The sequence below is a fragment of the Gopherus flavomarginatus genome, chromosome 2, assembly GCF_025201925.1.
Source record: "Gopherus flavomarginatus isolate rGopFla2 chromosome 2, rGopFla2.mat.asm, whole genome shotgun sequence".
Lineage (NCBI taxonomy): Eukaryota > Metazoa > Chordata > Testudines > Testudinidae > Gopherus > Gopherus flavomarginatus.
In genome coordinates this window covers 40,971,537-40,986,495 of record NC_066618.1, presented here as the reverse complement: position 1 = coordinate 40,986,495, position 14,959 = coordinate 40,971,537, and the positions used below count along the sequence as shown (strand labels likewise).

Sequence of the window (14,959 nt, the reverse complement as noted above, 5' to 3'; positions counted from 1 at the left end):
TACAAACTTACACAAGAAAACTGAACCATTTGATAAAAAAAATTACAGTCTTGGGCTGCAGTATACACTAGTCTAGGTACTAAGCCGTCTTTTGTAACTCTATAGATACTGCTATTTATGTTACACATGAGGATCAATATTCCAAACAAAATAGGAAAAATGTTTTCTATGTGGCAGATTTTACGTTCCCATGGAGATACCTGTAGGAGGGAGATTGAGGGGCCGCAAAACTCTGCAGAGGTTATCTTGCTGTATTTCTTTCTAGCCATCTCATCTTGGAGTGTGGAGAAAGCATGAGGTGTAACCTGCTAACTATGTAAATCCTAGGATCCCAAGGGAAGGACAACTGTATGTTCCACAAAATTCTGGTTCTTACTCCCTTGGCAGTGTGGCTCCTGTAGATGGTAACGAGGCTGCCATTAGGTGTGCAATCATACTGTGTAAACAAAGAAAGGGATGCAGGTGCAGCACTTCCATCAGTGCTGCTTGAAGCAGTATTAATTAAGGTGTAGATAATCTACTCTTCCACTTCCTACAAAGAGGACAGTGCCTCCTCTTTTCTCCTTCTGGTCCTCGCTATCTTTTAATATTAATTGTCTGACTTTTGTCCCCACTTTCCTGCATGATGAGTAACATACAGGTTTGTTTGTTTTACAGTATATCAATCACACGGGTCACAGCAGACATCTCGCTTGCCAAACGCTCAGTATTAAATAATCCTAGTAAGCATGCGATAATAGAACGGTCCAACACAAGATCGAGCTTAGGTAAGTAGTGTATATAGTGATAATAACCAGAGATTGAAACTACAGTCCAATACTCCCAGTTCATGTTTATAACAAAAATCATCTACCTTCTCTGCTGTGACAGGAGCACTGTTCACAATAATGTCAGGCACAAAGCCAACAAATCAGAAGTCCTAAAAATGTGAAGTCATTTCTGAGAGCACTGCCTGAGAAAATACTTACAGGTGCTGGTACTGGGCTATCCTTCTCCCATTCGGATTAATGTTAGCTTTGGTACTGGCCTCATTGGGAGTAAGAACTAGCCCGTAATGCAGATAAAACGTGGGGATATCCCTTTGGATAAGTAAAGATACAGTTTCACAATACCAGCAGTTAGGTGGATTCTTCAAGGTTAGTAAAAGAAGCTGATCTTTGCTGGGATACCTGTAATATATACTTATATTTTTGAAGTTTTCATTTTCAACATTGAATTATCTTGGATCTGAGCAACTTAATTAAAAATTAAAATTAAATGCAGAAAAAGTACTTTTTTCTATTGTTGTGGCTGATATAACTGAAACTGAAATAGCCATAATTCATATTCAGTGAGATTCTCAGCATGCCAATTGGTATATCTCCTTTGACTTTAACTTCACCGATATACACTAGTTTGGGATCTGGCCAATTGCGCTTCTGTATGGAGTAAGGCTAAGATGGAAGATCAGCCTTAAGTCTGACTTCCCTGATTTTGATTTGTTTGTGTTATATTTACAATAAATCTAATTTATTTTATTTTCTGAAAAGCTTAAATCAAGATTGGATGTTTTTCTAAAAGATATTCTCTAGGAATTATTTGGAAAAGTTCTATGGCCTGTGTTATAGAGGAGGGTAGACTAGATGGTCATGATGGTCCCTTCTATCCTTGGAATCTATGAAACTATGCATAGTCAATAGAAAATGTGTTAGTTATTAGAGACTAGAATGGCTTTTGAAACCGTTCTGGTGTTTTTGGTGAATATACTTTTAATAATCAATTTTGTAAACAAAGAGTCTGAGTAAATATGTATTTTGCTGGATAACTTAACATTTATAGTTGTGTAGAAGTTGGACTTTTTAGAATATATTCCTGTAACTAAGAAATGGCTACGTGAATTGCTTGAAAATTTGCTTTTGAAAACCCATCCTTTGAGATCTTGGATAGCAAGTAGAGCTGGGTGTATAATAAGAAAACTTAGTTACGCAACATTGTGGTCATTTCTAAATACATTTCATTTTGACTGTGTTCACATGCCTTCATATTTGCTTTATGCAAAGTTTTGTTCATGTGAACGTTCCTGTGATAGAATTTCAGGCCTGTATCCAAAATTGCTTTTATCATTTAATGAAAAGATGAAGTTAAATTTGTTTGGAGCCAAAGTGAAAGTTGATTATATAGATTAGGTCATTCAGTCATGGAATGCAAATAATATCATGGTGATCAGTTGAACAGCTTGAATATCATTGAATTAATATCTAATACTTGAAGAATAATCATAGTAGTCAAGAGTACCAAGTTGAATAGGCTAAAATGTGTTTGAACATGTAAAACATCCATCAAAGAATTTCACAAGTGAAAATCTGCAAAAATTTCAGTCTGTTTTTTAAGAGGAAAAGGGATAAATTTGTTGAATAAATAGTTCATGGTGAATTGTTCACTCAGCTCTAATGACAGACTTTAGCATGCAGCAGCTCAGCATCTCTTCTTTCTACTTACTGTGGAAATGATGACATAATCTCACTTGCAATAGCGTGAATGGTATGTGTGTGCGCGTGTGTGTGTGTGTTATATATAGGATGGGCTGGTAGCTCCCTCTATTATTAAGGTTGCCTAGCACTTCTAAGTTGTATCCAGTTGCTTTTAACTTTGCCAAACTTTAACCATTCGGGATGAAATTTTCCATTCAGGGTATCTGCCTCAGGGTGAATTTCAGTCAAAACAGTTAGCTGTTTCCAAGAATGAAGCTAGGGAAAGATACGTTTTTCTTCCCTGTTAAAAAAAATTCTGGCAACCTTTCCTTTAAGCTAGAGTCCCATGCCTTGGAGCAGGGTTTTGAAATTTGACAGAGAGGGCCTTTGTGTCAGGGATGTTCTTTTTGCCATTCCTTGCAAAATCTGCCCAAATTTGGCCAAGTTATAAACCTGTGAAAAATCACAGTTCATACATGCTAAATAAAAACTCACTAGAGCTTTGCAGCTAAATGCCAGAACTGAGTATGCTGCATCCCAGGGCTAAGCAGGACATTCCCTGTAATTGCAGCCCTGAGTTGCTGCAGGCCAGGCTGGGTCTGGACACTGGAACTGACAACAGGAGTCTCTCTCTCATGTACTCGCAGTACTGGGCCCAGGCAGTGTGGAAGAGGAAGATGCCTGACTGAATTATTGGAATTTGGAGGGGACAAAGAGCTGGACTTGGGGTTGTTGGGTGGAAGACTGAGACAAGGAGCCAAGGGAATGGGGGAGAGACTAGGGCTGAAGGATGGTGGAGGAAGATGGAAGCTCTGACCAAGATCTAAGGTAAGGTCTGAGACTGGGAGCCAGGGAAGGAAATGATGGTGGTGACTCAGAGCCTCTGGGTTGGGTTGGGTTGGGTTGGAGGGGCAATGAGATCAGATGATGATCCAGGGGAGACTGGGACTGGTTGGGCAAGGATACTAGGAAGGGGAGTTGGATCTGAGGTGAGAAGTCTAGAGGAGTGAGACTAACTTGCTGGACAAGGAGAGTGGGACTTGGATGAGAACCCTGTGGAGAGGAGACTGGGGCTGCTTAGATGAGAATAGGAGAATGCAAACGTGGAGCCCGATTTGGGGAAGAGATAGGACTGGAACAGGTTGGAAGGATTGAGCAGATAGGTTTTAGTTTGGAGGAATGGTCAGAAGAGCCATGCCTGCTAGAACACACTACCCTCCAAGGCCTGGAATGGAACCCAAGATTCCTGAGTCTCACCATTCATCTGCTAGCAGCAAATATCTGTGGAAACCCACTGATCAGGGCCGGCTCCAGGCTCCAGCGCGCCAAGCGGGGGGCGCTCTGCCGGTTGCCAGGAGGGCGGCAGGCGGCTCCAGTGGACCTCCCGCAGGCGTGCCTGCGGAGGGTCCGCTGGTCCCGCGGCTCTGGTGGAGCATCCGCAGGCACGCCTGCGGGAGGTCCACCAGAGCTGCGGGACCGGCGAGTGGCAGAGCGCTCCCCGCGGTGTGCCACCGTGCTTGGGGTAGCGAAATGGCTAGAGCCAGCCTTGCCACTGATAAAATATGTCTCATTCCCCTCTAAAATGTTGTTCTACCTAGAGGATGACAAGCTGCTACAGCTTTCACTTACTCTGTTCTCTCAAGTGGCAGAGATCTGTGTGTGAACCTAAGGTACAACCCTGCTGATGACCCATGTGGGTATCAATATGATTCCACATGATGGAATTTCTGCTTTTTCCAGTTTGCTTAAAAAATAAATCTAGGAAATTGCACACAGATTTTATATTAAAAGAACATTATTAAGGTTGCAAAGTCAAGCACTCAAAAGTTAGGAAATACCAGAGTTAAGGTTGTGTGTGCAATTTAAATTTAGCTTCCTTGGTCGTTCTGCTGATGCTTGGTACTGGTGCAATTGTAATAGCAGAACTGCATCAGCCAATGAATCCATTCTTGATCTCCTTTCTATGGCAGGGCTACCATTATCTGTATTTGGTCATTCTGCAGATATAAAGAGATTACTTTCACTAGACTTAATTACAATTAAATTTGATTTTTAAATTAAAACAGCAGCATTTTTAAATTTTAATTTCCTGTATTTTAATCATGTTCAACAGCTGCATATGCAGAATTATGAACAGTATATTAAGGGGTGAATTTTCAAAACAGCAGACCCATTTTAACAGGTTCAATTTGCACCAACAAAATTTGCAGCCACACCTGGCTCCTGAAACTCAATTAAGGACATAATTTGCATTTGTAAAACTACACTGTGGAAGTATGTCAAGTAATTAGATGGAGAAGGGACTCTGATCTGTGCCCAAATTAACATTTAGGGTATAAATTGCACCTCCATCAAGTCCTCTTAAAATTTACCACTAATTTTAATATACATATTACTCAATTACATCATGGAATCAGCCACCAAAGTACCCTCAGAGAACCTGCTTCAATATGGGCCAGAGAGAGACCTTTTGACCATACATCCTTAGTTGTCTTCTACAACCCCACACTGGAACAAGCCATACCTGCAGACATATCTCCATTGCGATGATGATCAGTGTCCCCCACAACACACTTTCCAGGATCCCTGGATCCTACACATGCCTATAACAACAAGTGATATACCTTATCCAGGGCACTAAATGCCCCAACAATTATGTGGGTGAAATGAGACAATCACTATACTCTCAAATGAACTCACACATAAAAATGATAAGACAAAAACACCATATCACACATGAGCAAACCCTTTTCCCAAAACAAGCACTCCATATCTCAGTTCTCATTCTCGAAGGAAATCTGCACAACCCCTTCCAATGATGAAAGTTAGAGTTTAAATTCATAACTTTATTAGACACTAAAAATCATGGACTCAATAAAGACACTGTATTTATAGCTCACTACAACAATCTATAACACACTAACCCTCTTTTGTCCTATGACTGCCGAGGTTTTAACTGCCTGCTTCACCTTGAATGGTCTCTTACAACAAGTGAACTCCTTATGCAAAACCAGTGGCTCTCAACCTTTCCTGACTACTGGACCCCTTTCAGGAGGCTGATTTGTCTTGTGTACCTCCAAGTTTCACCTCACTAAAAACTACTTGCTTACAAAATCAGACATAAAAATACAAAGTGTCACAGCACACTAGTACTGAAAAGGTGCTTAGTTCTTCATTTTTACCATGTAGTTATAAAAAAAATCAATTGGAATATAAATATTGTACTTACATTTCAGTGTATAGTATATCGAGCCTTATAAACAAGTAATTGTCTATATGAAATTTTAGTTTGTACTGACTTCACTAGTGCTTTTTATGTAGCCTATTGTAAAAATTAGGCAAATGTCTGGATAAGTTGATGTACCCCCTGGAAGACCTTTGCGTACCCCCAGAGGTACACATTCCCCTGGTTGATAACCACTATGCTGAACAATCTGATCTCTCTTGTATTTAGCTGTGACACTCTGAGTACCTTTCCCAAACTTGAGAAGAGCTCTGTGTAAGCTTGAACCCTCATATCTTTCACCAACAAAAGTTGGTCCAATAAAAGATATTACCTCACCCACCTTATTATACAGTTAGTCACATTGTTTTTTCCTTCCTAAAAACATCAATCTTACAAAAAAGATTTACATTACTGTTTCTTAAAAGGAAAGAAAAATATAAATAAAAGAGGGAAAAGCTGCTATACTTGCAATCTCAGTAAACATCTGTTTCCACTGGGGAAATAAATCAGCCTTTTGTAAGAATGATTTTCACCAGGCCACAGAGTATGGGGCTGCACAGCAGTTAAGTCTGTAATAGAAGTATATTAGCTTTGCTATGAGACCCACCGCAGAGTTAACATGTTTAGCAGAGAGAACCAAACCTCCCCCCAACCCCTCCCAAATAAAACACATGGGGGTAAAGAACTGCATTTGGAGGATTACAGAGATGTTCATTTTAGACCTAATATTGTTCAGTCTTCCTTGAAAACTGCCCGAGTAAGGGGTTTGTAAAAATAAAGATTTGAGGATTTGACTTGTTGGAAACCAAAGTGACAGCTAAAAATCTCGTTCTTCTTCGAGTGCTCACCCATATCCATTCCAGTTAGTTGTGCGCACGCCGCGTTCGTTGGAAGATTTTTACCCTAGCAACACTCAGTGGGTCGGCTGGGCGCCCCCTGGAGTGGCGCCGCCATGGCACCGGGTATATACCCTTGCCGACCCAACTGCCCCTCAGTTCCTTCTTACCACCCGTGTCGGTCGTTGGAACAGTGGAGCGCGGCTTAGCTGATCTCCACCTCCCTAGCTACTCGTAGTTTTCTCGTTATTGTGTTTATAGTTCAAATTTTTATACTTGCAGTTAGTTTATTATTTTCTTTAACATAGTTAGTGTATATAGTTAAGAGGGGTTCGGGGATTAGCCCCTGCCCCTCACCCGGTGCCGGGGCCCATGCCAGGTTCACCGGGTTTCAAACCATGCTCGGCCTGTCACAAGCCGATGCCTGCAGGAGATCCTCCCGACTCCTGCCTTAAGTGCCTCGGGGAATCCCACCTTGCAGATAAGTGCCGCATTTGCAAGACCTTCAAGCCGCGGACCAAAAAGGAGCGGGACTTTCGTCTTAGACAGCTCCTGATGGAGTTACTCTTACTCCTCCACCTTCGGCACCGAACGCCAGACAGTCTGCACCGGGGAGAAGTGCATCTTCGGCACCGGAGTGCACCGGTACCGCTAAGTCCCCTCGGCACCAACCGTCGCCGGCCCAGATGTCTGCTCGGCACCGCTTCCTCTCCCCGCGGGTAAAAAACATAAGACTCTTGCAGCTTCCATGTCCACTCCGCAGTCAGAGCACCCGCCTAAGTCGGACCGCCCGGCACCGACTACTGCCGTGGCACTGACAACTTCAGCACTGTCGAATCCGGTCCTGCAAGAGCCGTCGAATCCGGTGCCTGACAGCTCCCCGGCACGCGCCGTCGTTGAGCTTACTATTCCCTCCACGCCAGAGACTTTCTCTGTGGCAAAGGAACTGATTGCACTGATGGAGACTGCGCTGCCTCAACCCCCGGTACCGCCAGTGCGGGTTATACAGTCCATAGGCAAGCCTGCCCTTCTGAGACCATCCTCTGTCGGCACCACTGAGAGGCACCGATCACAATCGCAGCCCCGTCGGCATTCTCGATCCCATCGCCGATCCCGGTCCCGACGCCGCTCGCAGTCCCGGTACCATTCTCCATCTCGGTACCGGTCGCACTCGCGGCACCGTTCAAGACCCAGTTCACCTGCCCGGTACTCTCGGTACCGATCAAGCTGCTGGCACTGCTCATGGCACTGCACCTCTCACAGCCGCTCCCGGCGTCGAGCTTCGAGGTCCCGGTCGACCTCCCGGCACCGTTCCGGTCGCAGGTCCTGGTCTCGTTCCCAGTACCGGTATAGCGCCTGGTACCGCTCTCCACTGCAGCGTACAGACAGACTACCCAGGGATGGAGACCATTCTCATGGGTTTTCAGTTCCTCCTTGGCCGTCTCACCATGCATCTATGTCATTCCATGTGGACAGTGCTTCGTATGCACGGGACCGTGACTTAGATGTTCCCAGCCGTGTCTTTCAAGAGACCCAGGATCAAGACCAAGGACCTCATCAGTGGTCCTTCTGGACACCTTGGGCATATCACCAAGCCCAAGGTGGACCTCCAGTGCCATCACACTCCGTACTATTGGAGCACCGGGTGCCGGAGGCTACTGTTAGCCGCCCCCCTCCTGCGGCTACAGAGGACGCTCCTATTCGGGCACCAGATCCTCAGATCCCACCGGAGCCGGACATCACCCAAGTCCACAAGACAACGGAGGACCCGATTGTCTCTCGCCTTTCCTCTTCCTCTTCTCCAGATGAAGCGGTGGTGGGGACATCCTCCTCGGGCCCTCCTCCAGTTGACCTAAGGTCACATCAAGACCTCCTGAGATGGGTGGCTCTGAATATGAACCTCCAGATGGAGGAGGTTCCGGAGATAGAGGACCCGTGGTAGATATTTTGTTGGCTGACACTCCCACAAGGGTGGCCTTACCATTTATTTGTACTATCCAAGCGAAGGCTGATACCATCTGGCAGTCTCCAGCATCTATTCTGCCCACGGCTCGGGGAGTTGAGAGGAAGTACATGGTGCCCTCTAAGGGGTACAAGTACCTGTACGTACACCCTCCTCCCTGCTCCCTCGTCGTCCAGTCAGTTAATGAAAGGGAGTGCCATGGCCAGAAAGCCCCTGCCCGAAAAGCAAAGGAGGCTAGGCGCATGGATTTATTGGGGCGTAAAATCTACTCTGCCGGGGGCCTCCAACTCAGGGTAGCAAACCAACAAGCCCTGCTTAGCCGCTATAGCTGTAACACCTGGGCGACAGTTGAGAAATTCACAGAGCTAGTCCCCCAAGACTCGCACCAAGAGTTTGCTGCCCTTTTGGAGGAAGGAAAGAAGGTGGCGAGAACTTCTCTCCAGGTCTCCTTAGACGCAGCCGACTCCGCGGCCAGAACTCTGGCTTCAGGAATTACCGTGAGGCGAATATCATGGCTTCAGGAGTCAGGCCTTCCACCTGAATTGCAGCATACGATACAGGACTTGCCCTTCGAAGGTCAGGGCCTATTTTCGGAAAAGACTGACCCTAGGCTGCAGAGTCTGAAGGACAATAGGGTGATCATGCACTCGCTCAGGATGCACACACCGCAGACTCAGTGCAGACCCTTCCGGCCCCAGCCTCAGCGCCCTTACTCCCCGCCTAGACAGTGACAGGACTTCGGCAGGAGGTGTGGCCGAGGCAATCGTAGACGGCTGTCCAGACCCCAAGGGGATCAGAATCACGGCCCCGCCAAACCACCCGCGGGACCTAAACCAAACTTTTGAAGGCGCGCCCGAGGGCGACGTACCAGTTGTTCAACAGGATCCTTTCCCTCCCTTTTGCAACCACCTTTCCTCTTTCCTCCGTGCATGGACCCAACTTACTTCAGATCGTTGGGTCTTACGCACGGTAGAATTTGGATACCACCTTCAGTTTATTTTGCCCCATCCCCACCCCCCCATCCTCATCCCTCTTCAGGGACCCCTCTCAAATCCTCTTGCAGGAGGTAGGTCCCTCCTTGCCATGGGAGCTATAGAGGAGGTACCAGAGGACTTGAGGGGCAAGGAGTTCTACTCTCGCTATTTCCTAATCCCTAAGGCAAAGGGAGGTCTCAGACCAATTCTAGACCTGCGGGGACTCAACAAGTTCTTGATAAAGTTGAAGTTCCGCATGGTATCCCTGGGGACCATCATCCTATTCTTGGATCCTGGAGACTAGTATGCCGCCCTCGATATGAAGGACGCGTATTTTCACATTGCCATTTATCCTCCGCACAGACGGTACCTCAGGTTTGTGGTCAACCGTCACCATTTCCAATTTACGGTCCTTCCGTTTGGCCTCTCCACAGCCCCAAGAGTGTTCACAAAGCGTATGGCCGTAGTCGCCGCCTCCCTCCGTCGTCGACACATACACGTCTTCCCATGTCTCGATGACTGGCTCATTCGCGGGGCCTCCAAGACCCAACTAGCGTGGCACGTGGGCATCGTCTAGGACCTGTTCATCCAACTAGGCCTGATGATCAACCTAGAGAAATCTACTCTGGTTCCCACACAAAGAATAGAGTTCATTGGGGCCATTCTGGACTCCAGTCTCGCCAGGGCCTGCTTACAGCTGCGGTTTCACGCAATGATATCGATTATACAAGGCCTACAAAAATTCCCAACTACTTCGGCTTGAACTTGTCTTGGCCTCCTGGGTCACATGGCTGCCTGCACATTCGTGACCAAACATGCCAGGCTACGCCTACGTCCCCTTCAAACTTGGCTCTTCTCAGTATACCACCCAGGGAGACACAATATAGACAGGATCCTCATGGTTCCCCCAAGACTCCTAGGCTCCTTCGACTGGTGGTTGATGCCCTCTCTGGTGTGTGCAGGGATGCCGTTCCACCTGCCTCAGCCTTCTATGGCCCTGACGACGGATGTGTCATCTCTCAGCTGGGGTGCTCACCTCGGACATCTTCGCACTCAAGGCCTTTGGTCATCTCAGGAGCTGGCCTTGCACATCAATGTCCGAGAGTTGAGAGCAGTCCGCCTTGCATACCAGGTGTTTCAACAGCATCTGCAAGGCCGTTGTGTCTTAGTGTTCACAGACAACACAATGGCCATGTATTACATAAACAAACGGGGGGAACAGGGTCCTCCCCCCTTTGTCAGGAAGTCATTCAACTCTGGGACTTTTGTATAGCCCATTCAATAGACCTGGTAGTGTCCTTTCTCCCAGGGGTTCAGAACACTCTAACGGATCGACTCAGCAGATCTTTCCACTCTCACGAGTGGTCGATCTGTCCGGACATTATTCATTCTGTTTTCCGGAAGTGGGGATTTCCCCACATAGACCTCTTCGCTTCCCGCGAGAACAGGAAATGCCAGATGTTCTGCTTTTTCCAAGGTCTCTCCCCGGGCTCGATCTCGGACGCTTTCCTGATACCGTGGACGAGTCAACTGCTTTATGCCTTTCCACCGTTCCCGCTGGTTCACAGGGTCCTGCTAAAGCTCCGCAGGATTGGAGCTCGCTTGATCATGATCACGCCAGCGTGGCCCAGGCAGCACTGGTACACCATGTTGCTTGACCTGTCGATAGCCAGCCCAATTACCCTACCTCTTCTCCCAGACCTCATAACTCAGGACCACAGCAGACTTCACCACCCAGACCTGCAGTCCCTTCGCCTCACGACATGGCTCCTGCGTGGTTGAGCCAGTCGGAGTTACGCTGCTCTGCCTCAGTACAACAAATACTCCTGGGTAGCAGGAAACCTTCCACTTGGTCTACGTATCTGGCCAAGTGGAAGCATTTCTCCTGCTGGTGCGAAACGCAAAATGTTACTCCCACTGAGGTCTTGATCCCCACCATCCTGGACTACCTCTGGTTTCTCAAACAGCAGGGCCTAGCAGTATCATAATTGAGGGTGCACTTGGCCATTTCTACCTTGCACCCAGGCAAAGGTGGCCACTCCGTGTTTTCACACCCTATGGTTTCCAGGTTATTCAAGGGCTTGGAGCGCCTATACCCCCAAGTACGCCGCCCTGCCCCTACCCTGAGACCTCAACGTGGTCTTAACCAGACTTATGTCTCCACCATTCGAGCCGTTAGCAACTTGCTCGCTGCTATACCTGTCCTGGAAGACAGTTTTCCTCGTAGCCATTACATTGGCCAGACGAGTCTCCGAGCTTCAGGCACTCACGGTGGACTCACCGTATACTGTGTTTCACAAGGACAAGGTGCAGTTGCGACCACACCCAGCATTCCTCCCTAAAGTGGTATCTGCCTTCCATATCAATCAGGACAGCTTCCTTCCAGTCTTCTTCCCGAAGCCACACTCATCACGACGGGAGCAACAATTGCACTCCCTAGATGTCCGTAGGGCACTCGCATTTTATATCGAACAGACGAAGTCCTTTCGTAAATCCCCCCAACTCTTCGTCGCAGTGGCAGACCGAATGAAGGGCCTACCTGTCTCCTTCCAGAGGATCTCCTCTTGGGTGACGGCATGCATCCGCATTTGTTATGACTTGGCTCATGTTCCCTCGAGCCATCTCACCGCACATTCTACCAGGGCTCAGGCTTCATCTGCTGCCTTCCTGGCTCATGTACCAATCCAGGAAATATGTCGCGCAGCTACCTGGTCCTCGGTCCACACCTTTGCTTCACATTATGCTCTGGTTCAACAGTTTAGAGATGATGCAGCCTTTGGCTCAGCAGTTTTGCATTCTGCCACATCTCGCTCCGACCCCACCGCCTAGGTAAGGCTTGGGAATCACCTAATTGGAATAGATATGAGCAAGCACTCGAAGAAGAAAAGACGGTTACTCACCTTTGTAACTGTTGTTCTTCGAGATGTGTTGCTCATATCCATTCCAAACTTACCCTCCTTCCCCACTGTCGGAGTAGCCAGCAAGAAAGAACTGAGGGGCGTTTGGGTCGGCAGGGGTATATATCTGGCGCCATGGTAGCGTCACTCCAGGGGGCGCCCAGCCAACTCACCGAGTGTTGCTTGGGTAAAAATCTTCCAACTAATGTGCACGCGGTGCGCGCACGCCTAACTGGAATGGATATGAGCAACACATCTCGAAGAACAACAGTTACAAAGGTGAGTAACCGTCTTTTTCTGAGTATTTTAATACAAAACTAATCTATCCAAGAATGTTAGCAAAATACTAACCAGTGCCAACATTTATGCAAAATGATTCCGAGGGAGAAATAAAGTTTTACTCGGCTCTTGTATGAAAGCTTGCTTTTGTATGTTAAAACAGCTGCATACAGAAGGGAAATATTTGCTTGCCAGTAATGTCTATATGTTTATATGAAATGTCAATAGTTAGTCAAATTTATACTAAAACGAAAGGGCAGTTCATTTGCTATTGCTTGAAATGCCTAAAAACAAGTTTTATCTTTTTGAAAAAAATACTCTTCTCACAAAGGAGGTAAAGTACATGGTAAAAACTCACCAATCTGAAATTCAGTCTAAAATTGGCATATATATGGCTATTTGTTTCTACATGTGTATATGGCATCTGTAGAAGCTGCTGAGTTAGCTTTCCATTTTTTACTGCTTTTATTTGTTACTATTAAGCTTTCAAACCTTTTTCTTGGTTATTCCTATGTATGTGACATTTCTAGCTGCTCTTGTTGTAACCTTATCTCATGCTGTATGCTTTGTTCAAGAACCTGATTGTCTTGGCTTTTTCCATTCTTTGCTTCATTAATGCCCTCCCTTTCCAGATGTTTTGGGTATGTATACAAGCTTGCAAATTATGTTTCCTGCTGTTTTTGTGTTCTATGATTTAGTGTGCCTTACAAAACCACTATTTCCAATAACTGGTTTTATAATGGTAGACAGAAGTCTTAGCTGTATTATGCACTGATTTTTTTCTTGGGGATGTCATTTTCTTTCTTTATTTAAAAATGTTAAAAATAAAGTTGAGAGTGACACGTGAACTATAAAGGTTAGATTTTCAAATGTAGGTGTCTAAATTGTATGCACAAGATCTGCATACACTAGTTCAAACTGTAGAATGTTCATGTAAAAAATACAGTTCTGAATATGATTAATTGATTGCACATATGACTGTGAACCCATTTATCTGATTTGCAACAACCTATCTGTGCTTATATGCCCACAATTTGCATATATAATTTAAGTGCCTAACTTTGAAAATTTGAGCCTAGAAACTTTATAGAATTCCTTAGTATTTTGCTAGTATCCTGTAGCTTTTATTCTAACTAGTGAACCATAAATGCTTATAGAAGCATAAAATGAAACTATTAGGGAAAGTCAGTCCAAAATTCAACCACCAGTTTTTTAATCTGTATGCAAAGCCAACAGAATGATTTGAACAGTCATAGCCATTAAATTCTTTGCAATTATGCTATTGGAAGAAGATGTTAGTGTGGTATTCAATATGTTTAATAATTTAATTATGACCTCTTTATATGGTTTCTGTTCCAAAATAAATGCTTCACTGCTCTAAATTTAAAGCAAAATGAAAAAGGAATGTTGGATGTCCAACGCACTCACAAAGCACCTTGGCCTAGCTATTGAGTGCATGTAATAGGGACTGGAAAACAGGATTTAAGGCTTGTCTGCATTCAAAACGCTACAGCAACACAGCTGCAGCTGCACCACTGTAGGGCTTCAGTGTAGAAACTGTCTACACCAATGTGAAGGATTCTCCTGTTGGCAAAAAACAGTAGCTAGATGAACAGAAAACATTTGTAAACCTAGTGCCGTCTACATGAGGACTTAGGTCAGCTTAACTATGCCACTCCGTGGTGTGGATTTTTCACATCCCTGAGTGGCATAGTTAAGACAACCTAATTCTCTAGTGTAGACCAGACTTTAGACAGAAAATATATTTTGGTTTCAGCCTACCAAGGTTTTCTTATAGTCCAGAGAAAAAACATGGCTTTAAAGGTAGGAAAATACCATCTCCTTTTAAATTAAGACTTTTTGAAAGATATTGGCCCAGACCCTAAGTAGTAGCCAAGGAACTCTCAGCATAACTCAGATTTTGAGGATGCTCTCCCAATCCTGGGGCTGCCTTAAACCAGAAGAATACTCTTACCTCTAGCAGTTTTCCCAGGGAGCCAATCTGGCAGCCAGAAATTGCTGAGGTATAACAAAGCCTTGGCCACAACCCTGGAGAGGAGAGATAGTTTAGAGATCTCTAAGGCCTGGGATCTCTAAATTTCTAGCCCCCACTCAACATCAGAATCCCCAAGTCTCCCTTTAAGCTGCACCAAGCCCAGTTCAAGATCAAGATCTGTGTATAACTGTTACTTGTGTGCACATATTAAAGTCAGAACATGGGTGAGTTAGGGTTGAACACACAACTTTTGAGTATTTAACTCTACCGATTTAATAACATCATTATTTTGAATATAATTTCTTGGTGAGGTTTGGTTTTTTTCAAGAAAAAGGAGA

At 45.4% G+C, this 14,959-nt stretch overlaps 1 protein-coding gene across 7 annotated transcripts in view; it reads left to right on the top strand.

Moving 5' to 3' along the window:
- CACNB2 (calcium voltage-gated channel auxiliary subunit beta 2) overlaps positions 1-14,959 on the top strand; it is a 441,669-nt gene that overhangs the window by 391,114 nt on the left and 35,596 nt on the right. For all 7 annotated transcript variants that reach the window (XM_050939559.1, XM_050939558.1, XM_050939562.1 and 4 more), the window contains one exon: positions 658-767. In XM_050939559.1, the coding sequence (XP_050795516.1) occupies positions 658-767 (110 nt within the window). The remainder of the gene's footprint in view (positions 1-657; positions 768-14,959) is intronic.